Here is a 23,227-nt window from a genome sequence, read left to right on the forward strand (position 1 = left end):
AAAACTCTAATTAAGCTGTGATTTGCTCTCATTTTCCAGTATCAATTAATTAAGCATAATTTAAAAAAAAACATAAAAGGAGGATAAAACATTAATGGTGACTGGAGGCAGCAACATGACAAATTACTTGGAAAAGAAAAAATATTTCATAACTTATTTGCTTCACGGAAGCACTAACATAGCTCAGGACCACAACAAAAAGACAATTACAGCTGAGTTGACTTAATTTGTCACTGAAATTTTTTTTTCTGGAATAATGAGAAATAATACAACAGTTCTTTTAAAATTCCACATATAGGATGATTACCCTCCGTTTTTTTCATAGTACAGTTATTGTACTTCTTGCCAATGCTTAACTGAGGCGGATACATGGGTTCCTTGCAAAGTATTCAGAAAGAATATTTTGTTACTTTTGTAACTTTTAAAGTTGTAAAAAATTCATGGGTGTTTTCTGTGCTCTCTTCTAATTGCTTTCTTCCTGAAAATCTTAACAGACATTCAGCGCCTTAAGAACAAATTTCTTGAACTCCAGAAAAAAAACTGCTGCATACTCAGAGATTTATTAAAGCAGTAAGAGCATCTGTACCTCTTGCTATCAATCAATACCAACATTATTTTTCACAGAAAAATTCTTTGAAACAAACAATGTAGGAAATTACCTAATCTGCTCCCATTTCTGGGCATTGCCATGAAAGATCCGAGGCTGCCCCCTATGACGCTGTGTGGTCTCCGTAAAGGGGGCTTCTTGAAAGATCCCGTGTATTGGTGGAGAAATGAATGCATGCTGTGAGACGTTGGAGGCCTGCCATTCTTCACAATGGGCTCTACAGTTCACAAGGATCAAAATATTCATTGCCACAAGTAAGGAGGATTGTCAGGAACATGCCAGAAGAAAAAAAAAGAAAGAAGAAAAAGAGTTAGTAAACAGGAAATCACCAGTCTGGTAAAACGATCTTTCATGCTAACAGCAGACCACCATACTATGGCCATTTCTCTATCAACAAACAAGTACAAAACATGGCATTAAGTGCTACCCAAATTAATTTTACTAAATCCTGTCACTCTGCTGCTGGATGAGTAAATGCCCTGAATATACAGTCTTAGAATGTCAGTAAAACCAGAACACTGTTATTATTTTCTTATGTCTTACTGCACCATGTTTCGTCTTTACTTTTAAACAGGACAGCTGTTAGATCAACTATGATGAGCAAATCCAACTACAAGCCTTCGAAAATATTCTCCTCAAAATTCTTGTGGGTCACTAATACCAAAACCTTGCCATTGGAGATCTTTAGAAGTAACCATACCTGTCTACCCCTCCCAGAGCTGTCATGCCATAATTCAGGTTATTAACTTACAGGGTATCGAAAAAATTAAGCATTCAATTTTTTATTTTGGCTTTCCACTGGTTTGTGTTTCAGATGGTTCACAGAGATTTTTTTTTTAAAAAAAGTTACTATCATCGATAACCACTTTCTAAAAGAATGAAGTGTTAGAAATTTTTAAATCTCATTTACAAGTGTGAGCAGTATTTGGGTTCTCTCAGCAACCTGACTCTTCTCACATGGACTAGCCCTCAAGGATAGACATGATTCTAGAAGCAGGCTAACTCTGAAAACATGAGGGTTTTTTTTTACCCCCAAAAGAAGCAGAACAGATGCCCACTTGCACTGACTGTCACGACAGTGGACTTAGCAGAACCACCAATGAAGTCATTCATACAAGAAAATAAAGATTAAATACTGTCACTTCAGAAAACGAGATCAGAGTCATCTGGCAGCTACATGCAAATACTCTTCCTATACTAGCAAAAAGAACAGCAGCTATGCCCAAAGAACAGTTAAAATTCAAGTAATTTTGTTTTTCCATTATTTGATTCTTATTAACACTACAGATTCATGTTTGGTATTATTCAGAAGACAGAAAAGGCAGCAGCCACACACTGAGCAACCACAGTGTGGGTGTTACTGAACGGAGCAGCACCCACTGGAGCCACTGCTCCCAGGGTGTGCTCAGAGCTTCACTCATGCCTTTTGGGACAGGGAGCACTCTGGGATGCTATTTCATCACTCCACCTCATATACCCACATGCAGGGATCCCAAAATCCTGATTTCCCTTCCAAAAAAGGGAGTAAGAATAATATAGATGGGAGAACATATTTTATGGTAAGCAGAATTTCAATGGTAAAGGAAAGGAACAGCAACAAATGCCTAATAACCTAAGGAAAACAGGATCTTGAAGGGAACACCCTCTCTCCCCACATATACAAAAAACCTATACAGACTAATTAGTCTGAAGCAGAGACAGAAGTACACAGACAGAATTACCCAAGGACAGGTCAATGACCCTAAGAAATAATTATGCAAGGAATTTTTTAATATAAACATGAACAACACAGTGAGATAAAAAAAAAACCCAGAAAAACAACTCATCTGCTGCAGGGAAAAAAATAAAACCCCTGGGGATAAAAATATGCTGCAGACCAAAAACAGAAAGGACATGTCAGCACTGTTACAAACCTGCCTGCATCCTTGCATTAGCATCCTTCATAAACACAGCATTGGAGTGGGTGAACATGAGGAAAAATACACCATACATCTGTGTATATGTTTGTAAAATATGACCAGGGTCTTCAAACCTCTGCATATCTCTGTCCCAAATGCTCATTTCTGTTCTAATCGTTTGCATCACCCTTTGGACTTAAGAGTGGGACCAGCTTCTTTGCTGCATACCTTTAACAACAGATTTATCCTAGGGCAGCAGGGAGCAAATTCTTGATCAATTTTTAATTGATCTATTACTGCTTCCACATGACAGGACACAGGCTCACATTCAGCACAACTACTCCTTTTGATAATTGAACATCTGCTTTTTGCTTTCCAACTTTCTTGCTAATTTGAATTGAATTTGATTAAGTTTCTAGTCTAAACATTCACACTGTTTACATGCGGTGGTGAACAAATGAATAGTACCTTGTATGTTATGGCTTTTGTCTACTGATGCTAAAAGCAATCTACTTTCATGAACTGCGCAGTATGCAAAAGAGGCCAGAATTTATGAATACATTGAATATCTATGTAGAGATTGAGTTTTATGTTCATTACTAGCATGACATTGTGATGCACAGAGATGATTATTGAAAAAATCTGTTTTCCTCCGGGCAGTGGTAAATTTGTATGTATTTTTCAGTTTAAAACAAAATTCCTAAAATATCCTAACATATGCAAAGTTCAGCTCAAATGTAAGGATAAATACAGATCACATCAATAAATAAATTTATATAAAAAGGAAAGATAAATGGTTGATATAAGATCCAACTATACAGAAATAACTTTTGTCATCATAGGCAACTATTACCTTCCTTTACTGTCCTAAGTACCATACTAAATTATGGAGCGCATTATAAAACTTTGCAACAACAATTTAGGTCAAGCAGTAGGACAGGTAGAACTACTGGCAGACAATGAAGTGAAGGTTCCAGAAACACTCACATGACACTGTATTTCTGACTAAGACAAGTATTAATACTACCTGTTTGTAAGGGGGGTTTAAAATCCCGATACATGTTAATTTACAAAAAGGAGGGATTGTACAGCATATGACAGTATAACACATGGGCTTAGGTATTGGAAAGTATACTTGTTATAAACAATTCAGTGAGCATTGCTGTATGCTAGGAGCTTCTAAAGAAACAGTTGCATGAATTCTGCATTATGTTACCTCCTCCCTGCAAATGTGACAGTAACAGCCAAGAGCTGGAGCAAATATTGATAATGATCAAGCAAACCTTTGCTGGAAATTGATTTACAAAACTGTTTATTACAGTTTTCATGCACTTATGAGATACAAGAGTTTAAAAAGTGCTTTTTAAAAAGCTACTCAACTCCCTCTCTCTCCAAAGACTCACAAGTACTTCTTTTTGAAGTTACAATTTCAATTAATTCACATCCATTTTTTCCAGAATTATTAATAGGTCGAATCACTATATTTAAAGTACAACGTGGCAGCTTTAAAATGCAAGTTTAGTCAACTGTCTGGTCTTGAATAACATGCATCTAAATGGTAAAAGTTATATGCCTTTACTACATATATCTATAAAAACTGCTTCTTATAATTTCATTTCCGTGCTTATAGCTTTGTCTTTAAAAAATGTTTCCCCTATATAAAACTCATAAACATACCTTACTTCAGTGTCACTATATTTGGTAAATTTAACTCAGTAACCACATGCTGCTGTTGGTTTAACACTCAGCTACAGGCAAAATGAATGATGGAAATTAAAAGGTGAGTAAAAAAACCACTAAAAAATTCACTGTGCAAGTGTGCGGATCTACTGCATTTTGAGATCATGCACAAATCTGGTGTTCCTCTCTCATGTAGATTACAACAGCAGAAGCATGACATAACCCACAGACTCACTGAAGGGCTGAAGAGGGCACCTGGGAATCTGCTGCATCCAGCACCTCCTTCAGGACAAGACTGAAAACGCCAGCCACGGCAGCTTGCATACTGCACACAAAATGATTCTTCTGTGGAAACTCCCTGCCACAGGATGCTAAAACTACCCAAACTTGCAAGAGTCAAAGGGAAACTGAACAAGCAATCTGCTCAGGGCTACTAACCACACAGAGACTTGCCTAGTTCAGTAAGTCTCTGAGCTAGAAACTGATACAGTACACTGGGGAAATGATGCTGTACTTTGTACTTGTCCTCAAATGTCATCCTCAGAGACTGGAGAACAGACAGGCAGAACTCCAGCTGTCCTTACAGCACAAGACTTCTGCAGCATCTGGGCACTTCACTTGTGTTGGCTGTCACTGGCACAACCATTCCAGTAAGGGTCTTATTAACTGTTTATCTCCAGCTCTCTTTCCTCACGCTACTCTATAATGCATAGCTCCAAACTGATAAAACAAACTGATATGGAAAACAAGCTGAAACAGAGACCTCTCTTAGTGGTTCTTCTTAAACTGTATTTTGTCAGTTGTTATTATATTCTCTTCTTATTTTGGCTACAACATCATGTAATTTTAGACTCATCTTCCAAGGAATGCCATTTCAACGCTTTCATTTCTTAGGCAGCCTACTAAGCTATCATGCAAATCTAGTCTTTAAGTGGGAAAGAAGTTAAAAAACATTTTCAATTAGAGTATTTATTAATATACTAAAGTACAGGATGACCAGTTTTCTTTTCATTGTCCCTGAACAATCTTGCAATAGACACCCTTTAAAAAAGAACATCCACATATCACATTAGTTTTATATCTACAAAAACACACCCCCCCTTATTTTAAATGACACATCCATGTTATCTTGCAAAGTGTACACCTTCAGCAAAGGGTTAAAATTGAGCAATGGTGAATGTGCACTGTTGTACTGCTTAATGTTCAAGTTTGCTGAGTGCTAAGCTAACTCTTTATATAACTTGGATCATTTTCTTATACTTCTCACATTCTGTCATTCAAACCTTCGTTGCTATTGCCATAATCCAAAATAAATAGAACAGCACTGTTCAAAGAAAGTACTGTTCAAAATACAATTAGCCTGGCTTAATAATGGTTGAAGAGTTGCTAGATCATTAAATGTTTTGGAATACACACACCTATTTTAAGAAAACATTGTACCCCGTGAGGTACCACTGCTTTATTAAGTTTGAAATAATGCCAAAACCAATGCTAACAAACATACAAAACCAAATGAACCACTGAAATAATTCAATTGTGAAGTGGCATAAATATATGTTTCAATATAAGTGGAACTGATTTTTTTACTTCATAATAATAAAAACTGGCAGTGTCAAGTAGAACAACAGCGTATATAACCAAGAAACCTGCCCAAGGAATTAACTGAACACAACAATTTCATAAAGATGCCTCCTCTTCTTCCTTTAACTGCAATTCAAATTAACAAAAAACCTTTACCTGAAATTATTCCTGAGTAAGCAATTTTTCAATTAATGCACAGTGTTTCTTTTCCTCATCCACCTATGACAATAAAGACCCACACTACGACTTTCTTTCCTGTGCTGGATTTACTTAACTGGATTTACTTAAGCTGAGCTCCAGAGAGCCTGCAGAATTGCCTGGCATTTCTTTGCACAGCCTCAGCAACTGACATACTGTCACACGTCAGTCAACTGGTGGATTACAGAGAGAAAGTGTTTTCATTAGGAATGTAAATGCATTTTAAAACACTTTTTATGAATATATATTATCACATACTCAACTAAGTCTTTCTTTTTTATGTCCCATGAGTATCACTACTATGTGACAAACAGACCAATGTTTGATTCCACAATCACTATCCATTCTGGATGTGTAAACTATATAAATATGTATTTTAAATTCATATAAATAAAGTAAAAATACACATGTGGAGATTTTCTAATCAAAGTAAGAGATACTGGAGACTTAGCATTTATGATTACTGATTTGGGTACAGAATGAGGATTGAATCCAGGCATGTTCCATACTCTAAGTAAGGATGAATCTTTGTGCCTGCTGCAAGTCACTGCTTCTACGAAAAATGTAGCTCAAGGTTCTTCTCCCTGATCCCCAACAAGAAAGTAATGTAATTTTGGTTAAGTTTTTGAACTAGATCACTATGGGGTATACAAAGCACAGCTGCTGACAGAAGGATGGAGGCAGAACCTCACTTGACACTTTTAGCTGCAACTTGACTTTGGACTGGCTCAAGTGTAACAAAATCTCACTAAGTGTCTCGAGAATCCACTACTGGATTTTATAGGACAGGGCTCAATGCATTTTCCTTCCATCACCTTGACCTCACTCTTGCTCCAGAAAACTTCCAGTTTGTTTTTTTTTTATCATTTCCAATTTGATAGGGAATAGAAAAGTGTAAAAATCTACATATGTGAAATTAAATATTCATTCTCTGAACAGCTTTGCATTCATGAAGCTTCCAATGCATCATCACAACCTTTTAAAACTATTTATGTAGGCTCCTCAAATGCTACTGTCATGTAACTTACTCATATTTTAGCATCATCTACTACACATTCATTTACCTGATCTGAATGTTAGGCTCTGCTAATGATTATTCAGTTTTTACATAACAAAACCTGATTTTTTTTGGACTTGAAATATAAAATATTTTGAACAAACTGCTGAAGAAGCTGTTGTCAAGAAGCCCTTTTTTCCTTTAAAAAATCTAGAATGTAAGTAGGTGAATTTGTGATATTATAGAATTGGCATGCTGCACTGCATAATATTTAATTACACTGCTGTAAGGCAGTCAGACCCACTCAGTAAAATTAGTTGATTGCAGGTGACAGCTTCCATAGAAGCTACATTTAAATAACCCAAAGCAGCAATATGCTTGCTATATATGTACTCTCCAGGAGCTGGATGAGGAACACTACAAATACTGTGTATTTATAGATTATTTTACGGGGTTGTATCCTTGGATTCTGTTATGTGATACCCAGGAAAACATTAAGTCACTCTAAAAACAGAGCACCCACTCAATACAATTTAAACCAGTATTTTTCATTAAACAGTAAGATTAAATTTTCAAACTATTGAATATTACAATTTTAAAAACTTGGCAAAACTTCAAGGGATTACTCGCATTGCTCAAATTAATCCATTTGAGTACAGCAGTCATTCCAGAACAAATGTTCTTCACCTGCACAACACAAGGCAAAAAGTATTGGTAGAACATTTGAAAAAATATGTTAATATAACCCTGAAGAAATACAGTTGTCAATTTCCTCTGAGAAATGAAGTACCTCAATTATTAAAATGGCAGTGTAAATTCCTACAAACCTTTTTTTTTTTTAATTTAGGACAAAAAGGACAGAAATTTTTCTGCCTGTTTGAATTACAAAAACAAACTACAAATACACAAGGTAAAGAATGAGATCAAGACATTTAAAAAACACTATAGAAATTCTTTCAAAGTTACTTCATGCAGAGTGAGGTTTTGCCTTCAGTCTGGGTATGAAAACAATAAAGATCACAGTCAAGTGAAATATATTCAAAACCAAAACCCTGCCTTGAAGATTTATTTATTTCATACTGCTCAGAAGGTAACTCTCAGATAATATTTTTGGTCATCAGAACCTGTACTGGAACATAAGCATGGTAGTTCTGTACCTCAAATCATATGAGGCATAACACACCATCAGTTTAAAACTGTAACTGCAAAAGGCATCACACTAGACCAAATCCTTCAGAAAAATGTTTCAGCTACAATTTAATTCAATGCAAGTTAATGCCACAGCCAAGATACAAGTACCCCTGGCCTCTATCCCTGCATTCACAAAGACAACTCCCAATGCAAACATCTGTGAGACCAGGCTGCCAACCAAACCAGAGAACAGAGGATCTGGCTCCTTTTTGCCCTACTTTCAGAAACAGTGTTGCCTAGTTATGTGTATTTTACTTTTCTGTACTCAACGACTCCACCTGAATACCATTTGAAAAACATCTCTGCATATTCATCAGTGAGCCTACACTAACAGGAATCTGGTGTATTTAGAGAGTCCACTTCTGCATCTAAACATTATGTTCCCTGCCAAACTTGTATTCTCCTTCTAAGGAAACACTTATGAGTGGACAAAGCCCCCACACAGCCCTCCAAGACTATGGGTCTCTGCAGCATGCTTTCAGGCACTGAATTTTCATGCTCATTTCACTTTATAAGCACTTACACATATGAACAGAGCCTCTAGGTATTGTGGGAAGAAGCAAATTAAAACAGAAGGGAAGAAAGAACACTATGTTGTGCAGCATACGTGGGATGGAGAAACCATACTGAACAGTAATAACAAAAAAGGATGCAGACCACAGCACAGAAGGGTACATACAGACTATAATAAAAACATTGCCAGTACAGTGTAAGGGACAGTACAAGGATCAGTGTTTAGCTGTGACAGCTACCAATTACTCACAGTAATCTGTAGCTCTAGAATGAGCTCTAGCAGTTCTGGGGATTTCTTGTCCCTCTACCCACCCACATCTTCATACTGATGCTCTCCTCCAACATCAACAGAGAAATTTTACCAATTTATTACCAGTAAGCATTTCTGTGCTCATATTTTCAATTCAAGAACACTGTCTTGAAAATATGTTGCAACACACTGTTTTCCTTCCACACTCAAGGAATTACACATAGCAGATGGAATGGGAATTTCTCAGCTCTGTTGAAGATGACATGAAATGATTAAAACTACAAAGGCGTTTGGATGTTCTAAAGACAGTACCGCAATGTGTTAATTTTTATAAACATTCATCCCTCTTATCAGAGTATTAACTAGTCATTAATGCCTTAAACCTAAAAAACACTTACGCACTTTACCGTAGCTGATCCTTCCATTATTACTCACACCTGTAAAATTACAAAAAAATTATGCAAGTGTTCATGAGACTGGATCCTACGATCACATCACTGAGCTAAAAGAGACCAAATGGAGATAAGTATTATTTCACAAATTCAGGTAGCCATTTCTATCAGAACGTCACCTTTTTTTACTATGTACATGTGTATTTATCTGTACCATAAAACCAACAAAACAGAATGCTTTCCAAGTTATAAATTAATGCAAGAGCTGTGGCTGTATTTGGAATGCATCTTGCAATTATTCTTAAAAGCATGCTTGGAGTTTGTGATAGTGCATTTCGTAATAATAGACAATACAGCCACATTTTTGCTTTCACTAGAGATCATATGTGTTTGAAGTATTTGCATAAATTTTACACTTAATTAGGCATTAAATATGCATGATTTGGATGTTACTTCTAGCCAAATTTCATTAGTATGTCATTGCCAAAGAAAAATTGCATGGGCAAATTTAGTTGTCAACTCCTACAAAGTACCATTTAATATTGTTAATATTAATTGAAACACATATATTAAGGTAAAATCTAGAATTAAAAAAGCAAGCACTGTTAGTATGAAAAATTAAAAATAAACAACAAATCCACCTAATTGGTTTTATATGTTGAAACACCGGAGACCAAGAAAAGCTTTTGTCCTTAGATGAAAGACTAGCCCGACATATACTTTATACAGTCCACAGTTCATAAGGCTTCAGATATATTATTAGGTATTTCACTGGTCCCTCTATTTTTATGGTTTATGACCTGATTTGGCAGTGCTTCCTCACCCAGAAGCCAATTATGATGAACATAATTTGTATGAAAGATGAAATTATATACAGGTTTCTGGTCACTAAATAATTTGACTGTATTCCAAAAAACCCAAACCCAATGGTTATTCCATATTCAGTGCAACAGCTCTGTGCTACTGCATTGAACAATATGGGTTGATCCCTGCTAATCCCATTTTGCTGCTCATGGATGAGTGATGCATACTGAGATTGTACTGACATCACACGATGAAGGAGGCTATGTATTAAATGAGACTGCATACAAAAGGGGAGCTGATTCAGTGGCACCAATGCACTGCAAAGAAATCAAAAGTTATGGATCTATTTTTATGGCTGTGAACTACAAATGGGACAATTTGTTCTGCATTAGGAGTACTGTTCTTTGAATCTTGAAACAACCCACTCAAAGCTGGAGCTAATGACAAGATGGGCCTCTGGATGGGAGCTGCAGTTAACTTGAAATCACAGGCAATTGTTTTGGGAGAAAAAACATTTGGCAGGGGGCTGAACAACACAGGTTATTGCAAAAAGGTGACCATAAGGAAAGGTCCCTAATACTATGTACAAGTGATCTACATCTGGAATGGCAGTGCTGAACTGCAACTTATAATAAAGATTTTTACAGAATATATAGATATATATGTCTATATACATATTTGTATCCATATTCATATATATAAGTATTTCACAGGATATAAATCAGGTGGAGGGAAGTCTGGATTCTAGGTCAGAGCACATGTGGTTTTCTATGGACACAGTCTCTACGATCTCCATAACCCAGTAACACAGCTGTTTCCCAGGAAGGAAAAAAATTAACATGTATAAAATTATAACCCTCAGCAAACACAGCCATCAGCATGGAATGACAGGAGACAAGATGAGCGATTTGCTAGAAAGGAAAATTTAAAACAAAATAATTGGACAACAACAATGGAATTAAATTCTGCTGTAAAGGCCTTCAGTGTTCAGGATCTAGTCTTGCCTTCTGACCTGAAATGTATAGTTTCAGTCCCCTTCAACTCTTATTTCCCAAGTTCATGATGTAATGTTTGAAAATAAAGCGCATATGAAGAACCACTTTCTGAAGATTATTTGCATCCCTGACTCTGACTCTCTGTAGATTAATACACTGGCATGCCTGTGATTTACTAGACAGTGCTTTTTAACTTTCTTTAGGAACAGATTCAAAGCCTTTTAACTGGGCACATTTGTTTCTCTGTTCCACAGGGTAAAGGAGCTGTTTATTCTTAAAAGCAGAACTAAGGAGATGGTTACTCCTGCCTCCTGAGATCAGCACCACCACAGTAAAGGATGCACTTTCAAGATCTTAATGCAGCTATCACTTATAAAATATTCTTCAAGAGACTACATCCTCTTATGTGTCTCAGTTGGATATTTACAGTTAGTGCAGGCTTTTTAGAACTGTGATTTTGTAAGATGCTAAGGAAAACCTTACTCATTAAAGCACTCCTATGTAAGCAAATTTTTTTAATTGCCCACCAAAGGATTTTTTCCAGGCAGTGTTCTTTACTAAACTGGTCTTTCACCAAAAGAGAAAAATAATTTCTTGGCTGTTTTTTCAACAATCATTGTTACCCAAAGCCTAATCCCTGTGGTCTGTCTGAAAAATACTCTTTTCAAAATATCTTCATCTGTGGGAAAGCCAGAGCGTCCTTTAGAAAAGCAAGACTAGCTAGAGCAACAAGCATTTTCCAACTCTACTTTCTGAGAAAAGTAGGGTAGGAAAGGAAAAACAAAGGAAAACAAAAACCCACAATGTAGTATCCTGTTCACATCTGCAAGATCAAAGATAGAACAAGTACTGATAACCGCATTCTGGAAAAATCTGAAAAAAGGTAGCAAGTGTAAGTAAAACTTTTTTTAATGACATGAAATGATGAGTTATAGATTAGGGACAGCAAAGTACAGTTTATATTCTTTCTCTCCTTTCAAGAGGTTCTACAACACCTTGAGTGTATCCAAGAAGACTGTACTAAGGCATCAACAATGTTCTGCATGTATAAGCACAGCATGTATCATGATCACAATTTTAATATGCAAGATTCCCTTTGGCCAAGGAATTACCATAGAAAGTAAAAAAAAAAAAAGGGCACTAAAATCTAGGTAAGAAATTTGCAATTAGGAACATTTTCTTGAATTGTATTTTTTACTTATTTTAACACTTTAATCTACTGGCAAGATAAGCTCATCACAGCTTGGTGACAAGCATGCAGACATCCAAGTATTACTGTTTGGGATTATTCTCAGATAAATATTACAAGCTGCAAATGGTTTTATAGATGGTTTAAGATGGCATAAGCTCATGCTTCTGTAAACAAGATATTGTGCTCTCTGTCCCTCAAGCTGACACCCAGCACATGGTCCAGTTTAAGGTAAAATCTTTTTATTCTTCCTGGATTCAGTTTCAATGAGTCAATTCAGCAACCCAGTTCAGTACGCTCACTGATGCTGGTAACAATTTTTTCATGCTCACTTCTCAGCGTGAAAGTAACATTCTTTGCACTTATTTACATAATGAAATCAATCTTGCAGAAGTATACACAGGTCTGGAAAAATATGCAACAGTAACAAAGGCGAATACAAGTGAAATCACGTGGGACAAACTCACTGTCTCAAAAACAACTTAACAGATATCAGTGCAAAAATACTGCAACTGGTGCTGCAGAGTAGACCTGTTATATCAACATACAAAAAGTTATAATAAACCTTTTCTCCCAAAATACTGGGCATGGCCCATATTAAAAACAGGACAACAGCAATGAATATACCAGGGATTAAAGGTAAAAATGAAAAATGTTATTAGCTTTGTTTTGCCAAAGGTAAATTCTGCTTCCAAAATCTTGGTATGCACTGTATCTTGAACAGAATTAAAAAAATCTGCAGGCCAAATTCCATTGTCTCTACCTCTGCTCAAATTTCCTGGCCCTGTCAGTTTTCAATGGGAAAATTCAGAATCCTTTATTGTTGTGAAGTGGGCCAAAAATAAAATTCAGATCTCTAGATAAACAAAAAAAAAAAATCTCATTAGATATCAGCAAAGCAAAAAATAACACTAATCAGCACTGAAGATGAAATATGACTTAAATGCTGCAGCCTGGGAAACAGAACAAGCAACAAAACCCCTTCCACTCATTACTACTGCAGATTGCATCCAAAAGCGGCATCATCGCTAATGTGGACTTTACAGAAGCCAACACATTTATGGGATCAGCCAAAGACTTATGTAAGAACACAGAGACAAGCTGGTTATCCTGAATGTTTCTAGTCACCCTCATATTGGTGAAGAGAAGTACTTCTGAGAGACAAGAAGAGATGACAGAATTTAGACTACCGCACTGCATCACCAATGTAAGGTAAACGGTTTTATATTAAATGCTTAAGCAATTAGTCAATAATATTACTAAATAATGATTTTGAGAACAAACTGAATTTGAAGCCATATGAAGCTGATGTGAGACCCACGAAATCCATACAATGGATTTCAATATACTGCAAGAGCATCTGTAAGCCTTGGTGCACATGACATAAAAAGATAAATTTAGGTAGCTTTTGATAAATGTATAACAGTTCAATTCCAAAGCAAACCAAACCAATATGCAATACCATATCAACCTGCTGAAAGAACTAGGATAGTGGAATATAAGAAAAAAAAAAAAGGTTAAGGAGAAAATCCCTGCAACTGTGAAAATTTAAATAAACCCCAGCAACACTCACTTGAGTATCAGGGCCTGACAAAATTCTTACATTTTCTACAAAGTGAAAGACATGCTTACCATTATCTTTGCTGCTGTTTTCTTCAATTGTCATTTGTTCTGCTAGCTCAGACAGCGATTCATCGATGGTCTGGCTTCCTCGCAAGGTTAAGGAAAGTCTTCTCTTAAATTTTTTCATTCTATCGATATTGAGTCTGGCTTAAGGAAGCCTGAAAACAAAAATAAGTAACAAGAAGTGAGAAAAATTAGTTAATCAGAAAATGAAGTTTAACTGACTGACATAAAAATGCAGGAAAGCTTGCAGAAAACTTGGGCAATATGCAAGTTATGCTTAAAACAATATCCTTGAAGCAAGATTACTGGACTGAAGATGAATGTTTTGAGAGGTTGATGCCCATACACTTTTGCAATTTTTATTTTTGTTTGGAAAAAAAAGAACCTTTGGGTTTGTTTGGTTTTTTTTAATTAAAAAAAAAAACAAACAAAACAGCTAACTTCATAACCAATTTTGCAGTCCAATAATGAAGGAAACAGTAATCTGAAAACTAGATCACTGTGTGCTCTGTGGCCTCCTCCACAGTGTCTTTCACTAATCCCACTAAGCAGAAGGAGACTGACCTTTTCTCTTTTTCAGCCCAATTTTTTTTTATGATGAAAGCTTACTAAACTCCTCTAATATTTTACCCTTCTCACAAACAGAAGAAGGGGACAATGCTGAAAGTCTTAAACACTAAAGCAGTTCTCAACCCCATCCCACCTAGAGAAGCAGGACAGCAAGGGTCTGGTAACAATGGCTAGAATGGATGTTTCCCTTGAGAGCCAAGCAGTAGGATGGAACTGGGAACAAAGCAGAAGGCACTTTGTCCCTGGAGAGTTGTAAGCAACATAATAACAAAGGTCCAGGTCAATAAACATGCTGCCACAAGTCTGAGCTGTTAAGTGAACTTTGTGGTGTGCCATACGTGTGCCCTTGCATAACAAGAGGCCCAGTTCTGTCTTTCCTTACTCCATATGAACAGCTCACCCTTGATGTTATTTCTCAATAACTTGTTAATCTGCCCATAGACTCCAAGAACCACGTATGCAGTGTTCAACACAAGCACAGCATACTGAAGTCTGAAACAGTCACATTTTTCCTCCCTCCCATGAGCTTCTTTGCCTTCCAAAATTCATAATTCACATACAAAATAAAATTTTCCTTAATGTTTTCATTTAAACAGAGAAATGCAACAAGTAGTATGCCAAAGATCAACATTTAATAACAAATGGTGAATACAATTTTATATTAACAGTGTCCCACTAAGTATACACATCTCAACAAACTTATTATTTTTTAAGCTGCTTCATAATAAAAAGGAGAACAAATTGGTAGAACAAATCTGAAAGTGGCTGCCAGTGGTAGCAGAAAGCTTACATAGGCTAAACTTTCACAAGATTAGATTGTTTAGGACAGCAAGTAACACATTAGGGGTGGATTAAAAAAAGACCTTTGGGATATGAGCTCCAAAGTCTGAGACAAACAGTAAAATCACTGGCAAAGCAACAGTTGCATCCAAAGGGAAAGAGGTGGATTATAAAACAGGTTGACTAACATCTTAGACAATCACGGCTACTATAAAGCAGAATTAGTCAGGCACTAGGTAGAGATACATAGGAAATAAAATATACTGCTGTAGATACAGTTAAACCAGCAATGTCTAAACTGCCCCTTTAATGCATTGCTGTATGTGCAATAAAGCCACACCTTAGAATGAAAAATTTTACTCTCTCTAAGCCAAAAGCAGGATATTCTTATTGTTAAGAAACTGCATTCAGATAGCAATCCAATGGGAACATTTATTTTTCCTGTTCAGGACCAGGCTACAAAGATCTTAGTTAAAACAGTTTTATTCCTGCATTCAAACTTCTTCAAAAGAAACTGCCCCTGTTTCTGTAAAAAGGCCAATTTTGTACAAAAATTGGAAGGACACATCATTTATGTGTAGTTTTACTCAATTCTCCCATGATGTTTTTTGAAACCTGCATCTTCCTACATGTATTATTCTCAAAAAAAAAAAGGACACATGCAATTTTTAGCTATGTAATGCCCTAAAGCTAGCTGACAGCACAACAATTTCTTTCCAATTTTCCACTTGGACAGTAACTGAAAAAACAGGTGCCTTTAAATGGAAACAGGCTGTTCCTGGCTTTTGATCCTGCAAGTACTTAAACCTACACAATTCTTTAATCAAAAAGAAGGTCTACTGCTGAAGAATATTACATATAAATTATCAGATATATGGATCAGAAAATCCAGGAAACATTCTAAATCTCAAACTAATAAAAAAATCCCAAAGCATTTTGTTAACTATAATTACAACATTTCTGCTGTTATGGCAGGGTTCATAGGGTAATGAAGCAACATTTTTGCTAACATTCAGAATTAATCCATGGCTTGATTCTCACATAATTTAACAGTAAAAAGGAACGAGGAGTGGGAATCCACATGTGACGGAATGTTTTCTTCTACTGAAATGTATGTCAGCTTTTTAAAAGAAAATATGCTCACCCATATGAAACCAAATTTTTCTCCCTTAAGGGACCAGTATTCTTGCTAGTTCAGAATTGTAAAGGAAAAAAAAAATAGGAAGTACTGACTAGTATCTAGCACTTAGAAATGTCCTTTATTCAACTTCTGTATTCTCATGGCCAAAGTTGCAGAACCTGCTCAATCTTGGGAGTTTAAGACAAGACACCAGTGAACAGAGCTTTGACAATATGATCTATACAATCCAAAACTAACACTGCTTTCTCTAAAATTACAGCACTTTCACAAAAAAGTCCAAATTGTCTGATACTCATATTCACCAGTTAATAGCATACTTATCTCCCTTTAACAGTAAATCTAGTTTAAATCCAAAATGGAGTTACTTGATTAGTAATATGCATGTAGAAGCAATGTTTCCCCAAATTCTTAATGACTGTGAAAAGAATACAGTTATTTCTGTATTTAGTTCTAGAACAGCACCCACAGGCTTGACTATTCTATCTGTAAATTTCTCTACTCTGAGTAACTCATACCCAAATCAAGTATTTCAGATGTCGCAGTAGATAGATCCATACAGTTGCATGCAGCTAATGCAAATTCTAGTCTTCTGCAGACAGAATGAGGACAAGCAATCTGATATGACACTATCTGATACAACCTACTGATACAAAAGCTGACAGACACATATTTGTTCAATCCTTATACTGATATGAAATAAAGGAAGCAACACTATATTAAAGGAACTGCTGCTTCTTACAAACAATCTGCAGTCTAACCCTGAAAAAACTGTTCTATTTGTCTTTAGAAGTAATGTAAGTTAATCCTTGAAAACAATGCTAAAATCTACCTCTTCTATTTCCCAACATTCACTGTCATTAACTCAGTTCACTCCACTAGTCTTAAACCCCGGTCTTGAACCCAACATCTTTTAAAAGTGATCTTTATCTCAGTTTTTAAAAATGATCCAGGTAAGATTAGATTTGTACAGGTGTGTTTTGGTTCACTTTCTCTGATTCACACCAATCCTTCCCACGATGCCTGAAGGACAGCACTTCTCATTTAGCACATTCATATGTTCACAATACCCAGGCTGTACTGAGACAGACATGAAAGCACTTTGTTTCCAAAGCAGTAACTCAGCTACATACTGCACTCATACAGTCACCAAAACTCAGAGGTCTTACACTGCTAATGGCTAAGATTCTCAAAAGCCATTCCAGTTCCTTCATTTTCCCAGACTCTTTGTTTCTTGGGAGATAAAAAAGCAAGGCATTAAGATCTTCATACACAATTACAATGTGTTCTTAATCCTTGTAATTCAGTCAAAATTTTCAAAACCAATGAAGTTATTTAACACTTAAATTTTAGTCAGTTTATTTCACGAAGGCCACAAATACCAAAAGCTCACCAATATTTTGCTGATTCAAAGCACTTTGAAATCAAAGGGAACCTGTCCTTCAACTTCATTAGCTTTGGATCAGCCTAAGTGCTGACTCTTCTTTTCCCTAAGTTATATTGCATTGAGGTCCATCTACATAGAGACTAAGCATTTTAAAATTACTTTTCCACTTAGATAGACACTGAAGCTTCATCCAGACTGTTTTTACAGGCTGCTTTACAAGGCAGAGATTATTTCTAAACATCTAAAGGCAGTTCTTGTTATGTAAAACTCACCTCTAAGACAACAGCTGAAGTGAGAGGAAATGAGAGATCAGAAACCCTAACAGCCTGAGCAACAGCATGGATGCAGCACAGCCCTTATATCCAGACTGTTTTTACAGCCTGCTTTACAAGGCAGAGGTTATTTCCAAACATCTAAAGGCAGTTCTTGTTATGGAAAACTCACCTCTAAGACAACAGAAGTGGGAGGAAATGAGAGGATCAGAAACCCTAACAGCCTGAGCAACAGCATGGATGCAGCACAGCCCTTACAGATGTGTTAGCAAACTAAAGCCCAGGCACAAGACATCAAAGAAAACAGGTAACAGCACTGTATATGAACTCCTTGTGTCAGAAAGAGAGGACTGAAAAACTCAAGTGTGCCACAAACAGTATTAATTACAAACAGAAATAGGAAACACCTGTCAAGGATATTGTCCCCTTATTCTAAAAAGAAAACCAGCTTTCCACTGTGTTAAACTGTTCTCAATCTACCTGAATTTAAAAATAAACATAACCATTGACATTATGTTGCACATCAAATACAGGGCAAACTATTAATTACACTGATGAGAAATCTAAACATAACCATTGACATTAGTATGTTGCACATCAAATACAGGGCAAACTATTAATTACACTGATGAGAAATATACGGAAGGATAATTTATCTAAAATAACAACCAGTTTGAGCACTCATAAAATTCACATATAGCACAGATGTACCTCCTTACAATCACAATTCTACTCTACAAGAATGGATTACAAACACAGAATTTTAGTCATTGCATCTATTTTTTTGTATCTGTCTCAACTCATATTTCTTCACATCAGTGAAAAAATTTTCGACTGCATTTTTCCACACTTGGCCTTTGGAAGCAACTAGACTCTCTTGTCAGGAGCACAGCTACTTAAAAAATTACTAGCTTTATGCTTCACTGAGTCAAAGAACTGACACTGTACAGATATAAGTGACACCTGACAAACAAGGCCTGTATTACAGATGAAAAAACTGAGAAGTCAAATACCTCAGCTTAGTCTGACCTCCCCAGTGCAAAAAGGGCAAAAGGACCCTCACAGCTTTTTTCTTTATGAAAAATATTCGATGTGGAACTAAACTTTCCCAGTGAAGCCCTTTTTTATGTACTTACAGAATCACAGCCAAACAATTACTCAAAATTGGAGGTACAAAGGTATTTACAAAGGTTAACCTCTTATCTGAAGATAGTCTTACTAGTTAATATAGGCAAGTAGGCTCCTCCCTAAGTGAATGAGAGCATCTATATTCAGCTCCTGATCTAGATCATCAACTGGAAGAACCACTCCAAAGAGGGGAAATATACAGAAATTATCCTGTCCTAATTTAATTTTGAATAAGAATACTTTTCCTTATCTTCATGCCCCTCACCCCCAATCCCTTTGCCCTTAAAGAATAATGAAGGACACAAATTAGTACAAGGGGTTTGTAGTTTGTTTTAAATTAATCTTTTAAGTAAAAAAAAAATATATATTGAACATTACTACAGGCACATTTAACTATGCTACTGGTACTGAATTTAAAACACTGAAAACCACCAAATTTGCCCAAAAGATCAAATTTTGCAGTCCTTCTTTCATATCCTATGCTTATCTTTTTTCTCTGGACTCAAAAAGGTTTACTTAGGTAGCCACAGCAAGTTTAAATTCTTTAAAATGTAGAGATGTATTCGCTCCCACCTAGATTCAAGCAATATGAAACAGCAAAATCAACAGAGATGTACAATTTGATAGATCTCCCTGGATTAGATATGTCGTACTGATTAATAACTCCTTGTTAATTATCAAAGGCTCTGTTCTCTCAGCTGCCAAGTGAAAAAACACAGTATGAGTCTGGTTAAATTGGCTGACATTTAAGCCAAGAAAACAAATGAGCTGACTGGCAAAGCTTCTACACTTGCTGTCAGACCCATAAACTGAAAGGCTCTTTTCTATTGAAGGGGAAAGCAAAAACTAAAAGGTTACATGGATGTAACATAAATACTACCAGACAGTCACAGAACTTCAGATATCAAAAGATGTAATGAGCACCAGAAACCAAAAGCAATGTCTGTAATTTTTTAAGCTTTGATTAATAATCGTAAAGTCTTAATAGAGCACTCAGGAAAAAATATTTTTTAAAAAGAGTTGTGCGCACAAAACTTGCTGCTCCCTAATACTCAGATTATTTTCGCAATAGATTGACAACATCGCACTATCACTTCCGAGACAATCTTCCCCAGTCTTGCAAACAAGCAAGTCTTTCGAAGAATATTGAATTCCTTCTAGGTTCAAGAAGACAATGTTGGTTCTAAGACTGAAAAGCAATCTTTTGTGAGCCTGAACAATTGTGTCAATAAAAGACACAATTTTCAAGGCTGCTTTGTTTTTTTTTCCATCACAGCTGAGGCACCAAATCAATCTCACACCAAGGAACCTTTTCCTAAAATCCAGCAGCTCTCAGCCCAGAACCACCATCCTCTAAGAATCTGAACTCCCACACCAGAGCCTTCAACATTTGCTTCTTATTGTACTAACAAAAAAGTTTTACTTACAGCCCAAGACCTAAGGCAATGAAAAGCTTTCAACTTATTTCGAGGTTCTTGGATCAAGCACTAAGAGACAAAGACATCAGACTAATATAATTTGAGATAAAAACTAAAGACACACCTGTTTGGATGAACAAAGAACAAGGCTACAAGTTTCTAAGCAAGACAAAAAACCAGTTTGGCCTTTTTCACTTAGAACAGAAATTAACTGCACTGAGGAAGGTGTTGAGGAAACCTTATGATGGAAATTAACCACCAAGTGAGAACTCATCCCAGGAAAAAAAATGGTAATTGTTAAGACTAAACACAAAATGAAGACTGATATAAAAAAAATAGTTTTCAAGCTCACAATTTTTCTTCCAAATGTCAAATTTTTTGTTTATTACTTGTTGAACCTCTATACAGGTTCTGTATAGTGTGAACAAAAAAAAAAACCCCATCAAGCAACCCAGAAAGTCCTGACAGTAAAGGCAATCAGGCAATGTAAAATCAAACCCTTCCATAACTACTGCATGTACAGCTCTGTGCCTAAGAATAATATCAAAGAGCCATGAACAGTTTAAAATCATACAACTTTGGATACATTTCTCTTACACTTTTGAGTACATGTAGAAGACAAAAAAAACCAAACAAGCTAGGAAAACCAAACTCTTTCACAGTAATTGACTGCTTGTTTTTGAATTATTTTTTCTTAAGGAAGAATAATATAGCAACAGAGGGAGAGTTTTCACTTAGTGAATTAAAGACCAATAAGCATCATGGTACAGAACACATTCTACAGTATTGATGACATATATGCATATTTTTCTAAGAGAAAACAGGCCACATAGAAGATCTGATACACTGAAGGCATTACATAGAGAGACAAAACAATACATTAAGAAAAAAATGGTATCATAAAATGGACACTTTTGAGACATTTAATGCCTAAGATTTATCAGTCACTTCTGTACTCTGTTCTTCTAGAGATTTCTGATGATAATAATATTGTCAATGGTATAACTACTAATTCTGAAATAACAGAGAATATTTTCACCACAACTAAGAAAGTAACTACTGACAGACACGACAGCTAAAAGCTTCTGATAGTCAGGCTGACTAAGTTTAATAGCTCCACTGAGGTATTTCAAAGGTAAATCCAAAGGAACAGTAAATATACTCATTCTTGCAATAAATCTTTGAACTATGGCTCAAAAAATTGTTTGAATACATGGACATCTTTTACCCAAACTTATAAACTTCTCTGATTACGTATTTTTTAAAAACTTACAGATTATTGTCTTTTCTTCCCTTCTCCAATCCTGTCATCAGTACAACTTCAGAGATTCCTCAGTAACAGAAAATCTCTGAACAGTAAGTAAATTACAGTATTTCCCTGCTGCATTAATTTTTACATAGCAGTAAAGATTGTCCCAGCATGGCACTAATTTGTTCTGTTATAGCATTCAGACAAATGTCTGTCTGAAGTGTTCATGCTGCCATTTAATGGTCAACCAAATATGCACATCCGAATATGGATCATTTCAGTATTCATTGCCAAGGATACTAAACATGTAAGGCACAATTCCTAATTCAATTGATTATTTAGCTGGCAACCTGGGAAAGAAAGTTTTAACATATGTTTTGCCAGGCAGCTTTGCAAATAGCTGTGCTGGCAGCAAGGTGGTATGCCCTACAAAGCAAGAGAGGAAAGCATGAGGCTGCTTAAGCCAATTTAGTACCTCCACAGAAGCTGAGTACCAATCATTAGTGCACATCAAATCCAAGGTAAGACTGTCCTCACAGGGAGCACTATGATAGAACGGTTGTGTACCAGAAAAATGGCCTGAAAAACTGCAGTTTTGCCTAAAGCCTATTTAGCTTAGTTAAACAAAACCTGGAATCTGAAATAAAAGCAATCTGTGAACAAAATAAAGGACAGCAGCAAATGCTGTTAAGGGAAGATGAGAGGGGAAAAGAACAAATGGATAGGAAATAAAGTAAAGCAGAAGTGCCTTCTTCCTCTGCAACAAGGTCTGGCCACTGTGACTCCCACCACAATAACTACATGCAGACTCTTCTGTCTTGCTCCTGCACCAACATACTGCTCCCAAATTAAGTCTCAACAGGTGACAGCCTCACAACAGGTATTTTTCAGGATTCAAGAAGCCAGGGAAAAGAAAAAAAAAGGTATGACTTAATTTAAACATACAAAAAAGGCAACTGCCATACATCAAGCTGTCAGAACTGTCATTGTTGGCTCAAGAACAAGAATTCTACATGCAGACTAAGAGATATTGAGATTAAAGATCTCTTGGTATCACTTGATGATTCTTTTCTTTGCCAGAGCAGATCATTCTTCCCTGCATGTCTTTTACACACAATCTTGCATATTTCTCTTGCTCCAGAAAAAGGTCCCCAGATTCTGAAACTAAGCAGAACAATGAAATTACCAGTACGTAATCTGGGCGGCTCCAGTTAATCAGTTTGAGAGGCCACTCCCCTCCCAGACTGAGCAAACAGTCTAGCACATCAAAGGACGCTTGCTCAAACTTCGTATTACCTCCTTTCAGTATGAACAGTTCTCTACCTGAAGGGATCCAAGCAAGTTTTCTGGACCTTGAACAGACA

General features: G+C 36.2%; 1 protein-coding gene across 6 annotated transcripts in view; it reads right to left on the reverse strand.

Annotated features, from left to right (window-relative positions):
* Positions 1 to 23,227, reverse strand: part of CDK17 (cyclin dependent kinase 17) — an 89,494-nt gene that overhangs the window by 40,644 nt on the left and 25,623 nt on the right. For 4 of the 6 annotated variants that reach the window (XM_039704231.1, XM_039704230.1, XM_039704227.1 and 1 more), the window contains 3 exons: positions 13,928 to 14,076; positions 9,314 to 9,352; positions 660 to 824 (listed from right to left, as the gene is read on the reverse strand). In XM_039704231.1, coding sequence (XP_039560165.1) covers positions 660 to 824; positions 9,314 to 9,352; positions 13,928 to 14,045 — 322 coding nt within the window. In that variant the 5' untranslated portion in view covers positions 14,046 to 14,076. Of the gene's footprint in view, positions 1 to 659; positions 825 to 9,313; positions 9,353 to 13,927; positions 14,077 to 23,227 lie in introns of those variants that run through there. The other 2 variants (XM_039704233.1, XM_039704232.1) reach the window with 2 other exon arrangements.

The sequence above is a fragment of the Passer montanus genome, unplaced genomic scaffold (assembly GCF_014805655.1).
Source record: "Passer montanus isolate IOZ18808 unplaced genomic scaffold, ASM1480565v1 scaffold17, whole genome shotgun sequence".
NCBI lineage: Eukaryota > Metazoa > Chordata > Aves > Passeriformes > Passeridae > Passer > Passer montanus.